Source organism: Sander vitreus, chromosome 5, assembly GCF_031162955.1.
Source record: "Sander vitreus isolate 19-12246 chromosome 5, sanVit1, whole genome shotgun sequence".
Classification (NCBI taxonomy): Eukaryota; Metazoa; Chordata; class Actinopteri; order Perciformes; family Percidae; genus Sander; species Sander vitreus.
In genome coordinates, this window is record NC_135859.1 from 21,169,059 (window position 1) to 21,182,899 (window position 13,841).

The following is a 13,841-nucleotide window of genomic DNA, read 5'->3' on the forward strand; positions in this document are numbered from 1 at the left end:
AGACAGAAAAAATCTAATGTGAAAAAAAAGGCTTAACACGGTTTAAGAAAAGTCTTTAGTATTTCACAAAAGCTATGATAAATTTAGTGAGAAACCCTGTTGGTGATGGCCCAATACTATAAGTCCAACATTGACCCAATCACCAAGCTAATATGTCTGTCAAATGTCTTTTGTGCAACCCTTACTTGCTTATATTTTATAGTTTATATAGTTTTTTTCTTGCTCTATCCTTCTATTTCATATACTGCTGTAAAGACTCTTCATACAGGCGCCGTCAAAAGTTTAAGCTCATATTGTCTTCTCCTTACAGTGTGTATTGCTGTGATTGAGTGAGCGTTTGTATGAATTAACAATTCAGTGATTATTAGAGGGATTTTGTCAGACTGAAGGATGTCTCTTTCTGTCCCAGTTTTTACTGTTCTGGTGACGTCTATAATTACTGACAGATGTTGGAGAAGTCAGCTCCCCTCTGGATTCCCCCCCACACCTTTAAACACACACACACACACACACACACACACAGCGAGACTATTGCTTTTCAAACCTCCCACACAGATACTACAACTACTACACTCACACATGTACATGAGCGTGAGGATATGGACGGACACACACACACACACGCAGAGGGATTCAGTTACATGGACCTCAGCAACAATCTGGACAGACACCGGGCCCACCACTAAACAGCCTCAAAGACGGAGGGAGAGGGTTGGATGGATTTAACAAAACACATTCTCGTCGTCGTCCTCCACACACACAGTTTGATGAAAGAAATCAATAAAACAACTGTCTGGAGAAATAAGGACTGGAACAGGACTATTAGTAAGAGAGGGGCCCCACACAACTGAACTCACACACACACACACACACACACACACACACACACACACACACACACACACACACACCTGTAGAGAAAAGGCTCTGAGTGCCGGGATGGGGATGAGGGCTGCCATGAAGAATGCTGTGACGTTACTGATGGAGGTGAGAGCCACGCTGGCCCCTGTCCTCTTCAGACACTCCCCCGTACGGTCCTGATAGAGACAGAGAGAGAGGTAGATGAAAGAAAAAGCAATGCAACTCAACTCTTTTGATCAGAATGTAGCCAAAGGCAAATGTATAATACTTGAGATTATGTACAATTATCGTAATACTGATATGACTGACAGTGATTGCAACATTTCAGCCCTGAAGCACTCTTAAATAATCCACCTGGGCCTGTCTACTTCTGTTTGAACAATAAAGGTAAAAGTAGAAATACAGAACATGCTGACCCTCTAAACAAATACATTGTTATTGTAATCATGACTGCTGATTTACTTCTTTTTTTTTTTTACTTTTAGTTTTTTTACCATTTAATGATAAGCATGCCAGACCCTCGGAAGGTTTGGCGGCAATTGTGTGAAGATTTGAGGACGTGCAGGACCACACAGGGAGTGTTTGCAGGTGTGTGCGTCTTTGTGTGCATCTGTGTGTGTGTTTTTCAGACAGGAGAGATCAGGTTCAGCTCTGTTTAGTTTTCAACTCAGCCACAAAAGGAAGTTGGGGGATGAGGGAAGCATAGCGACAAGGGCTAGAAGGGGAGGGAAGGAGGGGAAAACAAAAACAAGCAAATACATGCCTATGTTTTCCCCCCCTCTGGAGATGAAAAGTTATCCCGCTCCACAAAAACACACGTTTGTAAACTTTGGTTTCTGCCGGTTTTTTCTTTTGGTATGTTTAATTCTGTACGTGCCTTAATCTGCTCGTAGTGAATATTTTGGGTCTCTATCTAATATAGATCGCAACAGTCACCGTTCTGTTTTTAAAAAGGAACAGATTTAATATGGAGCATTGCTTAGATAAGCGGGCTGAGTGTGTGGCACATAGTTGTCAGATGCTACATCACAGGCACAGACAGGCTTTCACACATTCCTCTATGGATGAGATAAGTCAACAGAGGAGTAAGGAACATTGTGGATGTTTTCCTCACCTCGAATGGGATCCTCTTGTTCTGTCCAGTCTCACTGAAGGCATGAGCAAGGAGGAAAACGTCATCCACTCCAACACCCAGAGCTAAGAAGGGTAGCACCTGTGCGGAGCAGCCAAGTAGTCGAAGGATGACAATGATAAACATTTTATCTCATTGTTTTAATCATTTCAACATATCAATACGCGCCAGTGGCATGTGTGTGCGTTACCTGTGTGGTGGCAGCATTGAAGGAGATGCCCAGGAGAGAGCAGAGGCCCAGGCCAGCTGCCACAGACAGTGTCACCAGCAGGACACCTGCCAGCCCTACAGCCCCCTGAGACTTGGCACAGTCCCACCGCAGCATTGTCAGACACGCATAGGCCAGCTGGGCACAAACAGCAAACAATCCATTTATCAATTAACCTGTTGTGTGTGTGTAAGTCAAACATTAAATACAATATCTTCCCCCCTCTATTTACTTGTGTCTCCTTCAATCCAAGCATAGATTTTGGTAGCATAAAGCAGTTTACAAAATGCATTTCCCAAATAAAAACTCTCAAAAAAATGTATTTAGTCTTTTTTCTGGCTCTGCTCTCACCATCAGCAGGTATCCACTGGCCACACGGATGACACTGATGTCCGAGAAAGACTTGAGAATATCTTCTAGAGTGGTGGTGGTAAAAGACAAGACCTTCTGAGACGAATTTGCTGCCACACTCTGCAGCACCGCCTACAGAGAGAGAGAGAGAGGCAAACAAAGACAGATAGATAGAGAGAAAAGGCAACATTAAAGAATTTCCCATAAAAATTGTAAATTCCGCAGGAGCATTTACTCTCCCACAGTGCAGCAGCTGTCCAGTTAGTCATAACTACCTATTTTAAATGTTCAAATATTGTGTTAATTTATAATGAGCTACTGCTCTCTTGTTCCTTCTAAGAGGTTTAAGAGGAACTTAATCAGTGTAAGTCTCTCCAGAATAAAGGCCAATTAAATTTTCTTTTTTCCACCACATTCCTACCTTAATATACCAGCGTACATTTGCACCAATTTTCCACGCAAAACTGACCCTTGCAAACTGCCTGAGTTCCAGTAGCAATTAACCCATTCTTAATATAACTTAAATGCTTATTGCTGAATGCATTTGACTGATTCAATAAAAGCTGCCCCTTAGATGACAGCCAAACTGCGCTTCCAATCTGTTCTCGAGCCTGTTTGATAAAACATGTAATATACAGTATGTCTCAATGTATAGAAGAAGTAAAGCTCACTCTGTGTGTCTTTGAAAAACAAATGAACAAACAATTGCAGCCCTGAATAGCGAGCTCTGCCTCTGTAGTAGGAGGTATTTGGAAGAATCTGCAGACAGTACCATGACCCATCCTCTCACTATCTCAGGGTAGACAGATGGCTTCAACATTGAACTGCAGTTACTGCTCAGTGGGGAGCAATGCTGGCTGACACACATTAGGAAACACGCACTAGATCACACACACACACTCACACCCACGTGTGAACTCGCACATGTGTCAGGCAAATACAGACATGCATGCACATACTATTCTTGCAGACACGCCAAATCATGCATAATACACACCACAAACACACACACACACACACACACACACACACTAGGGCTATTTGGCAACTTTTTTTTATGATTGCCATTGATAAAAACACTATTCGAATAAACAATCACAGCTCTTTTTTTATATATTAGTGATCTCTGGGCCCAAAGATGAATGGTACACACACACACACACACACACACACACACACACACACACACACACACACACACACACACACACACACACACACACACACACACCAAGGTCACACCATGTCGAACAGAGGTTGGGGCCCCCAAAACAAAGACCAGATGATGTCACACATGAGCCACCAATGGGGCCACAGCTGGGAAAGCAATTGTGTGTGAACGTTTGAGTGTGTTTGCATGTGTGTTTGTACGTGAGTTAAAGAGAGAGAGCAAGAGCGCGGGAGAGAAAGAGATATCCAGCACTCCCTTAATGTATTCCAGACATGCTCACCCTGTTGCTCTATTGCTCTATCCTCTCTACTGAGCAGTGAAAGGAAAGCTTTAGCCCTTTACCACACACCAACAGTGGTTCTAGTGTCTATCAGGGGCATGGGCTTTGGATGGGGCCTTTCCATGTTCACCTGTATCCGGTCGGTGATTTACAATGTGGTTGTAGAGGATTTAAGCTCTCTCTCTCTCTCTCTCTCTCTCTCTCTCTCTCTCTCTCTCTGGCCCTTACCTCAGAATATCTCCTCTGCCAGGCTTCCAGTATAGCTGCAGCCTTTTCTTCATTCCAGTTGATGTGGGAAACCTCCTCGTAGCCTCGAAAGTGCTCAAACATCTGCTTGGGAGTCATCAGCTGGAACATGGTCTGTAAGGCCTGGGCACTGGAAAGGAGGGAAGAAGGGAGGGTGGCAGAGTGAGAGGGAGGAAGAGATGGAAAGGATAAAAGAGGGAGAACAAAAAGATGGAGGTCAATGAGGTGCAAGCATTCACTGACAACATAATTTATTTATACAAGAAGATCAGCATGGTGAGGAGCTGGCTTTCTGGATTGTGCAAATAACATCAAGGGTTGAAACTTGGATTTTGAAATGTACAAGACACACCAATCAGTATTTTGTTTGATTCCCACCATTGACTAGCATTAAAAGCTTAGGGGTTTTAAAACTTAGTCCATAGACAAGAAGTGCAAATACTGTATCTTAGGCAAGCTTTGAACCCAAAATACAGTATTTGCAGATTGGGTGACCACTTGCCAGCATATAGTTCACCTAGTATATGGAGTTTGCATTTACCTATTTACTAATCTGATACTGAACAATCATCATTATCATTGTTATCATCATCATAACAACAACAATCACATTTCTCATTGTTCTACTACCCATTAAAAAAGACACTAACAAAGACAAAATAAATGTGTTCTAACATATTTATTTGTCCGAAACAAACTATCCTACTCTAACCTGCTTTCCCTAAGATTCAAAGCTCTACTCCTGCAGCCAGCATCACTGCTAATATTCCTTGCAGTTATATGACATGGCAACGGAAGCCTTCTAAAGAAATATACAGTGACCTTGTTTTCCATCCAGTGTGCCCTTTTTGGACGACTGCAGTGCTGAACCAAGATGCCTCAGAAATACTAGATAATAGGTCCATATCTGATCTCGTCTTTATTCCAAACCAAACAAAGAAGTTGAATGGCACAAAAGATTAGTATTTCAGAAAAAGTATAGACTGGATTTGATAGTGACAAAGGAAGTGCCAGGGTATCTTCCTGATCATGTTCTGACACATTTTAAGAGGGCCATGGTATCCAGTATAATGAGAAAAACACTGTCTTGGTGCACATATTAGAAGGGTTATAAAGAAATAAAACATATTAGTCATTAAAAAGTGACTTTGGGATAAATTTCAACTTCAGTCTATAATTTCAAATCGTCAAATTTTATGAACAAAAGAAGCAGGCATTAGCTAGTCGTTCTCTTTATGAATGTGATCTCTGTAATATGGTGATAATCAGGGTAATGGTGGCAGTTAGTAAACAAGGTGTAGAAATTGAGTGCCAGCAGTAACAGCCCATTGGAAAGAGCAACTAAACCACACACACACACACACACACACACACACACACACACACACACACACACACACACACACACACACACACACACACACACACACACACACACAAACACAAACACACCCTAATGACCCAATCTTGCCAGGAAAAAACATAACCACAAAACAAACAACGCACCCCACTGTACTCTGGGGCAGTATGCGTGTGAATGTGCGTGTGGGGGGGTTTGCCTTTGTGTGTACATGCACGTGTATGAACCATCCAAACTGCAATTTCACATTAAAATAAGTGGTCCATTAACAAAATGTGGATAATTTGTGTAGCTTTCCCCTGTTAAAGGAAGCTACTTATTTATTGATAAAAATGTGCATGTTTTTAATTCCTGTGTACGTTTTATATTTACATAAACATCATGTATAAAATAGTAATTGACAATTATGGAGGGCATACAGCTTATTGCACTTTAAAATGTGTGTATTATATATCCATATGTATAGTACATAATCTTTAAGCTTTGTCATGGTCCTTGTGCTGGAATTAAGTCCATGTACCCCAAATCACTGTATATTTGGATAAACTAGCCAGGTAATAGATCACTCTGTGTGTGTGTGTGTGTGTGTGTGTGTGTGTGTGTGTGTGTGTGTGTGTGTGTGTGTGTGTGTGTGTGTGTGTGTGTGTGTGTGTGTGTGTGTATGTGCGTGTGTGTGTGTGTGTGTGTGTGTGTGTGTGTGTGTGTGTGTGTGTGTGTGTGTGTGTGTGTGTGTGTGTGTGTGTGTGTGTGTGTGTGTGTGTGTGTGTGTATGTGTGTATATGTGTGTGTGTGTATGTGTGTGTGTGTGTGTGCGTGTGTATGTGTGTATATGTGTGTGTGTGAGTGTGTGTGTGTGTATATGTGTATGTGTGTGTGTGTCTGTGTGTGTGTGTCTGTGTGTGCGTCTGTGTGTGCGTCTGTGTGTGCGTCTGTGTGTGCGTCTGTGTGTGCGTGTGTATGAGTGGGAAGTGTCCAAGCAGAGCGCCCGAGCTGAGCAGGAACAGCTGGAGCTCTAAGATTTCACTGGAATCTGCTAATGACTGCAAGATTTACAGCACACCACGCACACGCATGCATGCATGCGCCGTTTCGGAGAGCATAAAAGAAGAAAAAAAACACACACACACTCACTCAGAATAAGCCCTGCAGTGATCACAGCAGTGTTTATGAGGGTGTGTATGTGTAAGTGTGGGTATGTTACCTGAGCAGGGGTCCGCTGCCGTTCTTGGTGGTCCCTCCTACGATCAGTTCCTCCTGCCAGTGCATGTACTTCCTGGACAGACCATGGCAGCCGCCACTCAGGGCCCGCGCCACGTCGATTTGCTGGTGCAATAAAAGCAACAGGCAAGAAAATAACTGTCAGCAGCTAGTCTCAAACCAAAGACTTTATGTTTTACCAACACAAAGAAAGTTGTATATGTACACATATTACAAGCTCAAAGCTTGAGCCTATGTGTGTGCCTACCTTAGTTGAGTTCTTATTGGGCGCAGTAAGGGGGCAGTCAGGGTCAGCAGGGTTCAGACAAGGTCTATCTATGTAGCCGTGTCCAACATCTGCCTTTTCCAACATGTCCTCAAAGCCTTCCACGGGAAAGTTTGCCCGTCGCAAGTCCTCAAGGAACTCCTTAGGGTCAAAGTTGGTCCACTGCAGTGGGTCTTTACCTCTGCAAAGTTACAAATGTAAACAAGAATACTGTTTAACCATGACTTTAACCATGTTTTAAGTTGTTGTGTTTCTGGCCACTAACTAAATCTATTTTACTGAACTGTTTAATTGTACTTTTGGCCAACCTTTCTATTGGTAATGAGACTTATTTGAAAGAGAAAACCAAAGCAAACTGAAAACCAACCTCCTAGTTCCACTTTGACCTACCAAACTAACCATAGATTATTACCATTTTAGTTGCTCACTTTTAGTTTTACCTCTAAATAAAGTGGTTAAGGTAATCTGGCTTACGTTTGATTTGTTTACAACCTGTCAAATTGAACATTAGTGTTTCTTGTTAGTTAGTTAGTTAGTTAGTTAGTTATAAATAGATATTATAACTAATGGAAATTATGGCCAAAATTGTCAAAATATGCTGGAGCAAACACACTACAGTAGTAGTGTACTGTAGATGCAAGAACATCCTAATCAAAGCTAATTAAATGTTTAATAGTTTTATATACAGTATATGTGGTGTACAATTCCTTGGCTGATTAGATTTTAGACACTTGGACACTTGTTTTATTAGACGATCTATCTTGATGTAAGAATTTAAAGGGAGACAGTAACAGTGACATAACGTGTCCAAGGCTGGGTCGCATTTGTCAGATGTTTGGGTGTAATTACCTCCAACTTTTACCTCACAAAACAGATGTCACATGTCTATGAGCAGAAAATAATCTCTTTCTTGCTAGGTGAGAAAAAACAATAAATGGAGACTAATTTCCCATCATGCAATGGCACAGTGGTGAATTCCTGCTCCAAACCAGTCCTTGTCTCGCTATGCCTCACACATTCCTATCTCCCTTTCTCTGAATCTCTCTCTTGGTCATTCAGACTACATTGTATGTGCTTAACCAGGCTTCGGTAATTATTCCTAGCCTTCCAACCAGAACATAGTAAAAACCTTATTGACCATCTTAGACCAACAGGCAACACAAATATTCCCATACTCTGATGACATAGACTTAAGCTGATACACTTTCACACGTCCACAAAACACACATATGCACTGATGGCAATGGCACACACTATGTGCATGCACACACACATGAAGAGAAGGTCTGCTGAGTATTACTGTAGCAGCAGGCCATTAGCAACAGAAGGGGCAGACAATGGTGTGAGGCCCAGGGCTTGAGAGAAACTATCGCCAGCGATACGCATGCCAGCAACCACTACAATAGAGCCTTCAGAGGGGACGACAAACACACACAACACACACACACACACACGTTCCTCTGTGGTGTCTGTTTGGATGGGCTGTGGAGGGCAGCTTCTACTAAAGGGGTAAAAATAAGATCTAGAGATCCAGATCTCTCTCTCTCTCTCTCTCTCTCTCTCTAATCAGTTTGCCAACTGGCCTCACAGTGAGGAAAGCCCTATGTGTGCCCAATTAGAATTCTTTAAAAATAGCTTTTGATCATTTGACCGTATGCTTGCAAGGGATCAGTCAATCTAATGATATGCTGTGTTGGCATGTTTTGATTGTGCTGACACATCATAAAATACAGATTATGTCTAGTAAAAAGGAGTTTTGTGTACTTACGGGAGATAGACCATTCCGGACTGAAGCTTGGCTCCCTCCCAGAAACAGTCCAAAGGGGTGATAATGAGGCAGGGATGTAGCTTTTCTATGATCTAATTGAACAAAGACATGCCCACACACAGTAGGTTTGACACACATTGACAACAGGAAGTGTTTATAGGAAAAAGCATCAGAGACAATAATATATAGATTGTACTAGGCATGTTTCAATATGATCCAGAGAATAAAACTAAGTGAACCATACTAAAGCATTTGCATCTTACCTGATCCATAAAATGGGTTTCTGTGACTAGTTCTCCTGATTTGTAGCATAGGTTTTCTAATTTCCATTGTCTGAAAAGGAGAATAAAAGAGTTTCCATATAGAGAGGTCATATAACACCATGAGGCCCTTAGGCTAGACTGATCAAAGAATGATAATAGATGATAATAAATCTTTCATCATTATGAGGTACTGCTAGCCAAAACATAGCTGAATACAGATATGCAGGTATGCTGCATACATGGACAAAATATCAGAAAATATTATATAGAGCAATCTAATGCACCAGAAACTACGAATGTAACTTAAAGCTGCACATATTTGTTTCAGGGCTATTTTTATTTTATGGCATTAAATTGCCCTTCGAGACAACGTTTTGATTTATTATTTTGGGCAAATAAACTTTAATTGTCCAGAACTGGAAAATATGATGCTTAAAGATGTAAGAGGCAAAACTGGAACACAGGTAGACATGGAATAATTAGTTACCTGTTATAAAGGTAAACATGAACTCTGCTAGCACGGATAGCTGACTCCAGGTGCTGCAGGAGCGCATCCACCGTTAAAACATTGGCGCCGTCCTCCCGCGGCGTCTGGATCATAAGCTGAGGGTTAAACATGGCCTCCTCACCTATATTCTGCCGCGTGTACTTCAGTTCCTGGTTCACACGCCCACCAACTGGACAAAGGAGAGATAATGTGTTAAAACATGCATATTTAACACACTCTTACTGTATGTAGATGCATTTGTATTTGATCAATTAGACTGTTACTTTGCTAATTTATGTTGGTTAGTTTATCTGATGAGAGATGAAAAACAAGACCCAAGGTCACACACATCTGCTATATATATATATATATTAGAGCTGTCAAATGATTAATTTTTTTTAATCGCAATTAATCGATGAATTTCTATAGTGAATTGCGATTAATCGCATGTTTTATTCGCATTTTATCGCATTCTATTATTTTGCATTTCAGAACTGTATATAAGTACATATTAACAATGGAAAGCAATTCTTACCAGTGTATCTTGATTGGGAATCAAATGAATGCAAAGAAAGTGACTTTATGAACTTGATTTTAAGATTTGTATTTGTTTATTATTTATTTATTTATTTACTGTAAACAAAAGAAAAATGTGTGAATCTAGTCACACATTTGAATCTAGAGTCAATATAGATTTAGTAACTCCTAAATAATTTTGATTACTCACTGACGTCCAGTGATCACCTTGCATCACTTTGCAGCAGTTCCAGTTTAGCTGCTTTCTCCGTGTAGTACAGGCTGTGTATGCGTGAAACTACTGTCCCCCTCGACGGCAATGTATAAGACGGGTCAGAACATGCCAACCGTAGTCTTTAAGACCCGAGTCTTCTACGATGCTGACAGGTCTGCAGTTAGTTGCCACCCATTTTGCAAGAGCGGTAGTCATTTTTTGGGATTTGGTTTCATCCACAGGTCGGCGAGTAGCACTCTCCAAAATAGTGCTTTGCCTGAGCCTGCTAGCATCAACCTGAGTCACAGTAACTGTACTACTATGCTTAGCTCGTAGGTGGTAGCTCAAGCTTGACGTTCTTCAGTGATATTTTAATTCGGCTTTACACAACGTGCTTATGGCTTTCGACCCGTCCGAGAGTGTTGGAAAATAAAAAGCGCCATTCAGAATTGTGTTGCTGCTGTCTTTCTCCATCATGCCTGCAGCCTGCAGCAGCAGGATGTGTTACAAGGAAGTATGGCAAAGTGTGGCAAAGGGTCAAAATAGTAGCCTGTTAGGCACGACGCAAAACTGAGTAAAGTGAAAATGAATTCATAAATGGCGGCATGCGATTAAAAAAAATTTACGCATTATGCTCGGCCCTTAATCGCATCGTGATTAACGCGTTAATGCTGACAGCCCTAATATATATATATATATATATATATATATGATCTGATTTGCACATATATTTGTGCAAATCAAATGCAAAGACATCTCAGGCTGGCCAGGTCTTTATCACACTTGTATCTTTAACAAAAGCACTTTGCTTAAAGTGAGCGTGTATCACTACAAAGCCAAACATCCTAACTCCTTTGAATCCAGAGGAGTAACATCACTCCAACAAATCCACATTTTACAAAAAAAGTTCAATGTTTCTACTCAAATTTGCTAACAAGTCAGCGGTGCCAGACCACGTTGACTACAGTGTGTGACAGTATGTGTGTGTATGTGTCTGATAAAGAGAGAGGCTCTCTTCCAGGCTTTGCTCCCAGTATCGTGGTGGGACTAAGCCCTGTGCGTGCGCTCTGAGCTCTTAGCTAGATTGAGCTACAAAAGCAGCCTTTCAAGCCCTTTAGCTGCCCTGCTACACCCCAGTACAGCCAAGGCAAATCTGGCAAAGTCTCTCCCACAAACACACACACGAACAAATGCAGGCAATTGCAGTCATGAAAGAATGGGCAGAGTCCCAGATTTTCAGTCAAATGCAAGATTAAACAAATGATTTCACAAATTCTAAAGCTATATAAAAAATGTTTTTGTGCTTTTTTAATACTCAATTCAGCCTGAGATTTGTGTGTGTGCCTGCATGTGCATCCTTAAGTTCCGTGTATCTGTGTCTGATTTACGAGCAAAGGATTTCAGTGACCAAATGTTTAGTAAAAGCTCAGGCAATTTGTAGATCATCTTTTTTCACTTGCGCACACACACACACACACACACACACACACACACACACACACACACAAATGCTTAGTGAGAGAGCTGACTGTGTGAAAACTCTGTAACATTTTATTATGCCGTAATCCAATTTAACAATTCCGCTAGATTCGTGCAACAGCAGGCATAGATTGAATATTTTCAGCCCATTGTAATGGCATTAAAGTTGAACATAAGCATGCCTGTGCTGAGCTGGACCACCCAGTCAGACCAATGGAACAGGCAGGGAGGGGGCCATGTCTTGGGGCATTAGGAAAACACATTTGATTTCTTTTTTTCTGGACCCAAACAGCATTCCCATCTGATCCTGTCTGAAGGAATGTTTATAATACTCATCATTAATAGCAGGCCTAGGCTAACCAAAGCGACATGCTTTCCACTGCTAGGCCAGCTACACGGCTATGTTACACCAGCCTTCAGAAGAGCACGCATGGAACTCATTTAGACCCTACGCACACTGACAGTGCACTAACAAGTCGAGTTGTCTGGTACACTCAACGCTCAAAGGCAAAGCTAGCCCGAGGCTTGGTTAAGGTGCACTGCCAAGTTGGAATATTGGAACACAGGTATGGAGAAAAGAGGTCCATCTGCATTCAGTTTCTACATATGCAAGGAGATGAGGAAATGTCCGATTTAAAAAGATTTGAGGGACGAGCTTAGAAAAAAATCACTGTCTGTTTTGAAGACATTTCATGTTGTGGACTGCCACCCAAAGACCTTGAGTTTACAGCATGCAGTGAGGGACGGGACAAGTCAAAAGGAATGTACTCTCTCTCTACAGGAAACAGCACATCATGGCCTCGGGCTTAGAGAATTCCACACTTCATGAGGTTACAGCGTTTTGGGGTCAACACTCACACAGCCTTGGGATGAAATTAACACCCCAGCTGGACCAAGAAAATGTATGAGTGTGTGAGTGTGCACTGACATTCTGGCGAGCATGTGCGTGTGTGAGTGCGTGTACACACAGCTGTGTTTCTTCAATGACACATATTCCCATATTCATTCTCCTAAGAAAACTGGTTGACCCCAACATGTGTTAATATCTTGAAGGTGTCCTGCTCCAGGCTCAGCTGCTGTGACCTAAAACAAAGTGTCACTGACTTTCAAATGCTTCCCAAACCAGCGCCGTTTCTCACTCACTTCCTTTCTCTTCCTTGTTCTATCCTTCCGGCATCACTCTCTTTTCTTTCAACCAAATTTGCTTTAATTGTTGATTAATTATTAAGATAATACCCATCTGATGTTACCACAGCCCAAAGTCAGGCCTTAAACATGCTCAACATAATAAATGATTTGAATGATATCAATCGATTATTCATTAATTACATTTTCAAACTTCAAACGTCATCGACTGACAAACTGATTTACAGCTAGAACATCTGGTCTAATAACCGATTAGTCTATCAACAGCAAAGCACTCAGCATCAATTGAAGATAATCGGGAATTGTCGTTACAAGTTGTTCTTTAACCGTAAATTAGAAAATATCACTGGTTTCTCAAATGTGAACTTTTGCGGGTTTTCTTAATCTTCTGTGATAATTAACTAGGTACCTTGGACAACAAGCAATTTGAATATGTCAAGTTGGACATTTTATAGACCAATGAATCTGCAGGTTAATCAATGATAAAACGTTAAAAAAAAAAAAAAATGTAGTAGTTGCAGCCCTAAATAAATTATTTGACCAATCATGTCAGCACTGCTCTCCACGTAATTCACACGTAATATAAGAAGAAGAAGAAAAAAGGAGAGAAGAAGAAGAGAAGCAGGCCTATGTGGGTCACTGTATTGGAGTGCTCAGTGCGGGTATTCAGTGTGTTGCATAACATTAACCCCTGGTCCCCCCTATTCTCAAAGTAGGGGAACGGGGGGCGGTGGGGACGAAGGGAGAGAAAGTAGGTTTCTAAAGAACTGACATCACCCCCTCCCTCCTGAACTCCCCCTCATGTGTATACTCTCATTTCTCTCTCCCTTTGCTCTATTCAGCTCTAGTCTGTGATTGGCCAGATCATGGTGGCAA

The 13,841-nt window shown here is 41.5% G+C and overlaps 1 protein-coding gene across 2 annotated transcripts in view; it reads right to left on the reverse strand.

The window, feature by feature from the left end:
- Positions 1-13,841, reverse strand: part of ptch1 (patched 1) — a 54,878-nt gene that overhangs the window by 24,207 nt on the left and 16,830 nt on the right. For both annotated transcript variants that reach the window (XM_078250954.1, XM_078250953.1), the window contains exons 3-12: positions 9,611-9,800; positions 9,124-9,193; positions 8,861-8,952; positions 7,075-7,273; positions 6,811-6,932; positions 4,232-4,379; positions 2,553-2,684; positions 2,184-2,339; positions 1,976-2,074; positions 912-1,037 (exon numbers count right to left, since the gene is read on the reverse strand). In XM_078250954.1, coding sequence (XP_078107080.1) covers positions 912-1,037; positions 1,976-2,074; positions 2,184-2,339; positions 2,553-2,684; positions 4,232-4,379; positions 6,811-6,932; positions 7,075-7,273; positions 8,861-8,952; positions 9,124-9,193; positions 9,611-9,800 — 1,334 coding nt within the window. The remainder of the gene's footprint in view (positions 1-911; positions 1,038-1,975; positions 2,075-2,183; positions 2,340-2,552; positions 2,685-4,231; positions 4,380-6,810; positions 6,933-7,074; positions 7,274-8,860; positions 8,953-9,123; positions 9,194-9,610; positions 9,801-13,841) is intronic.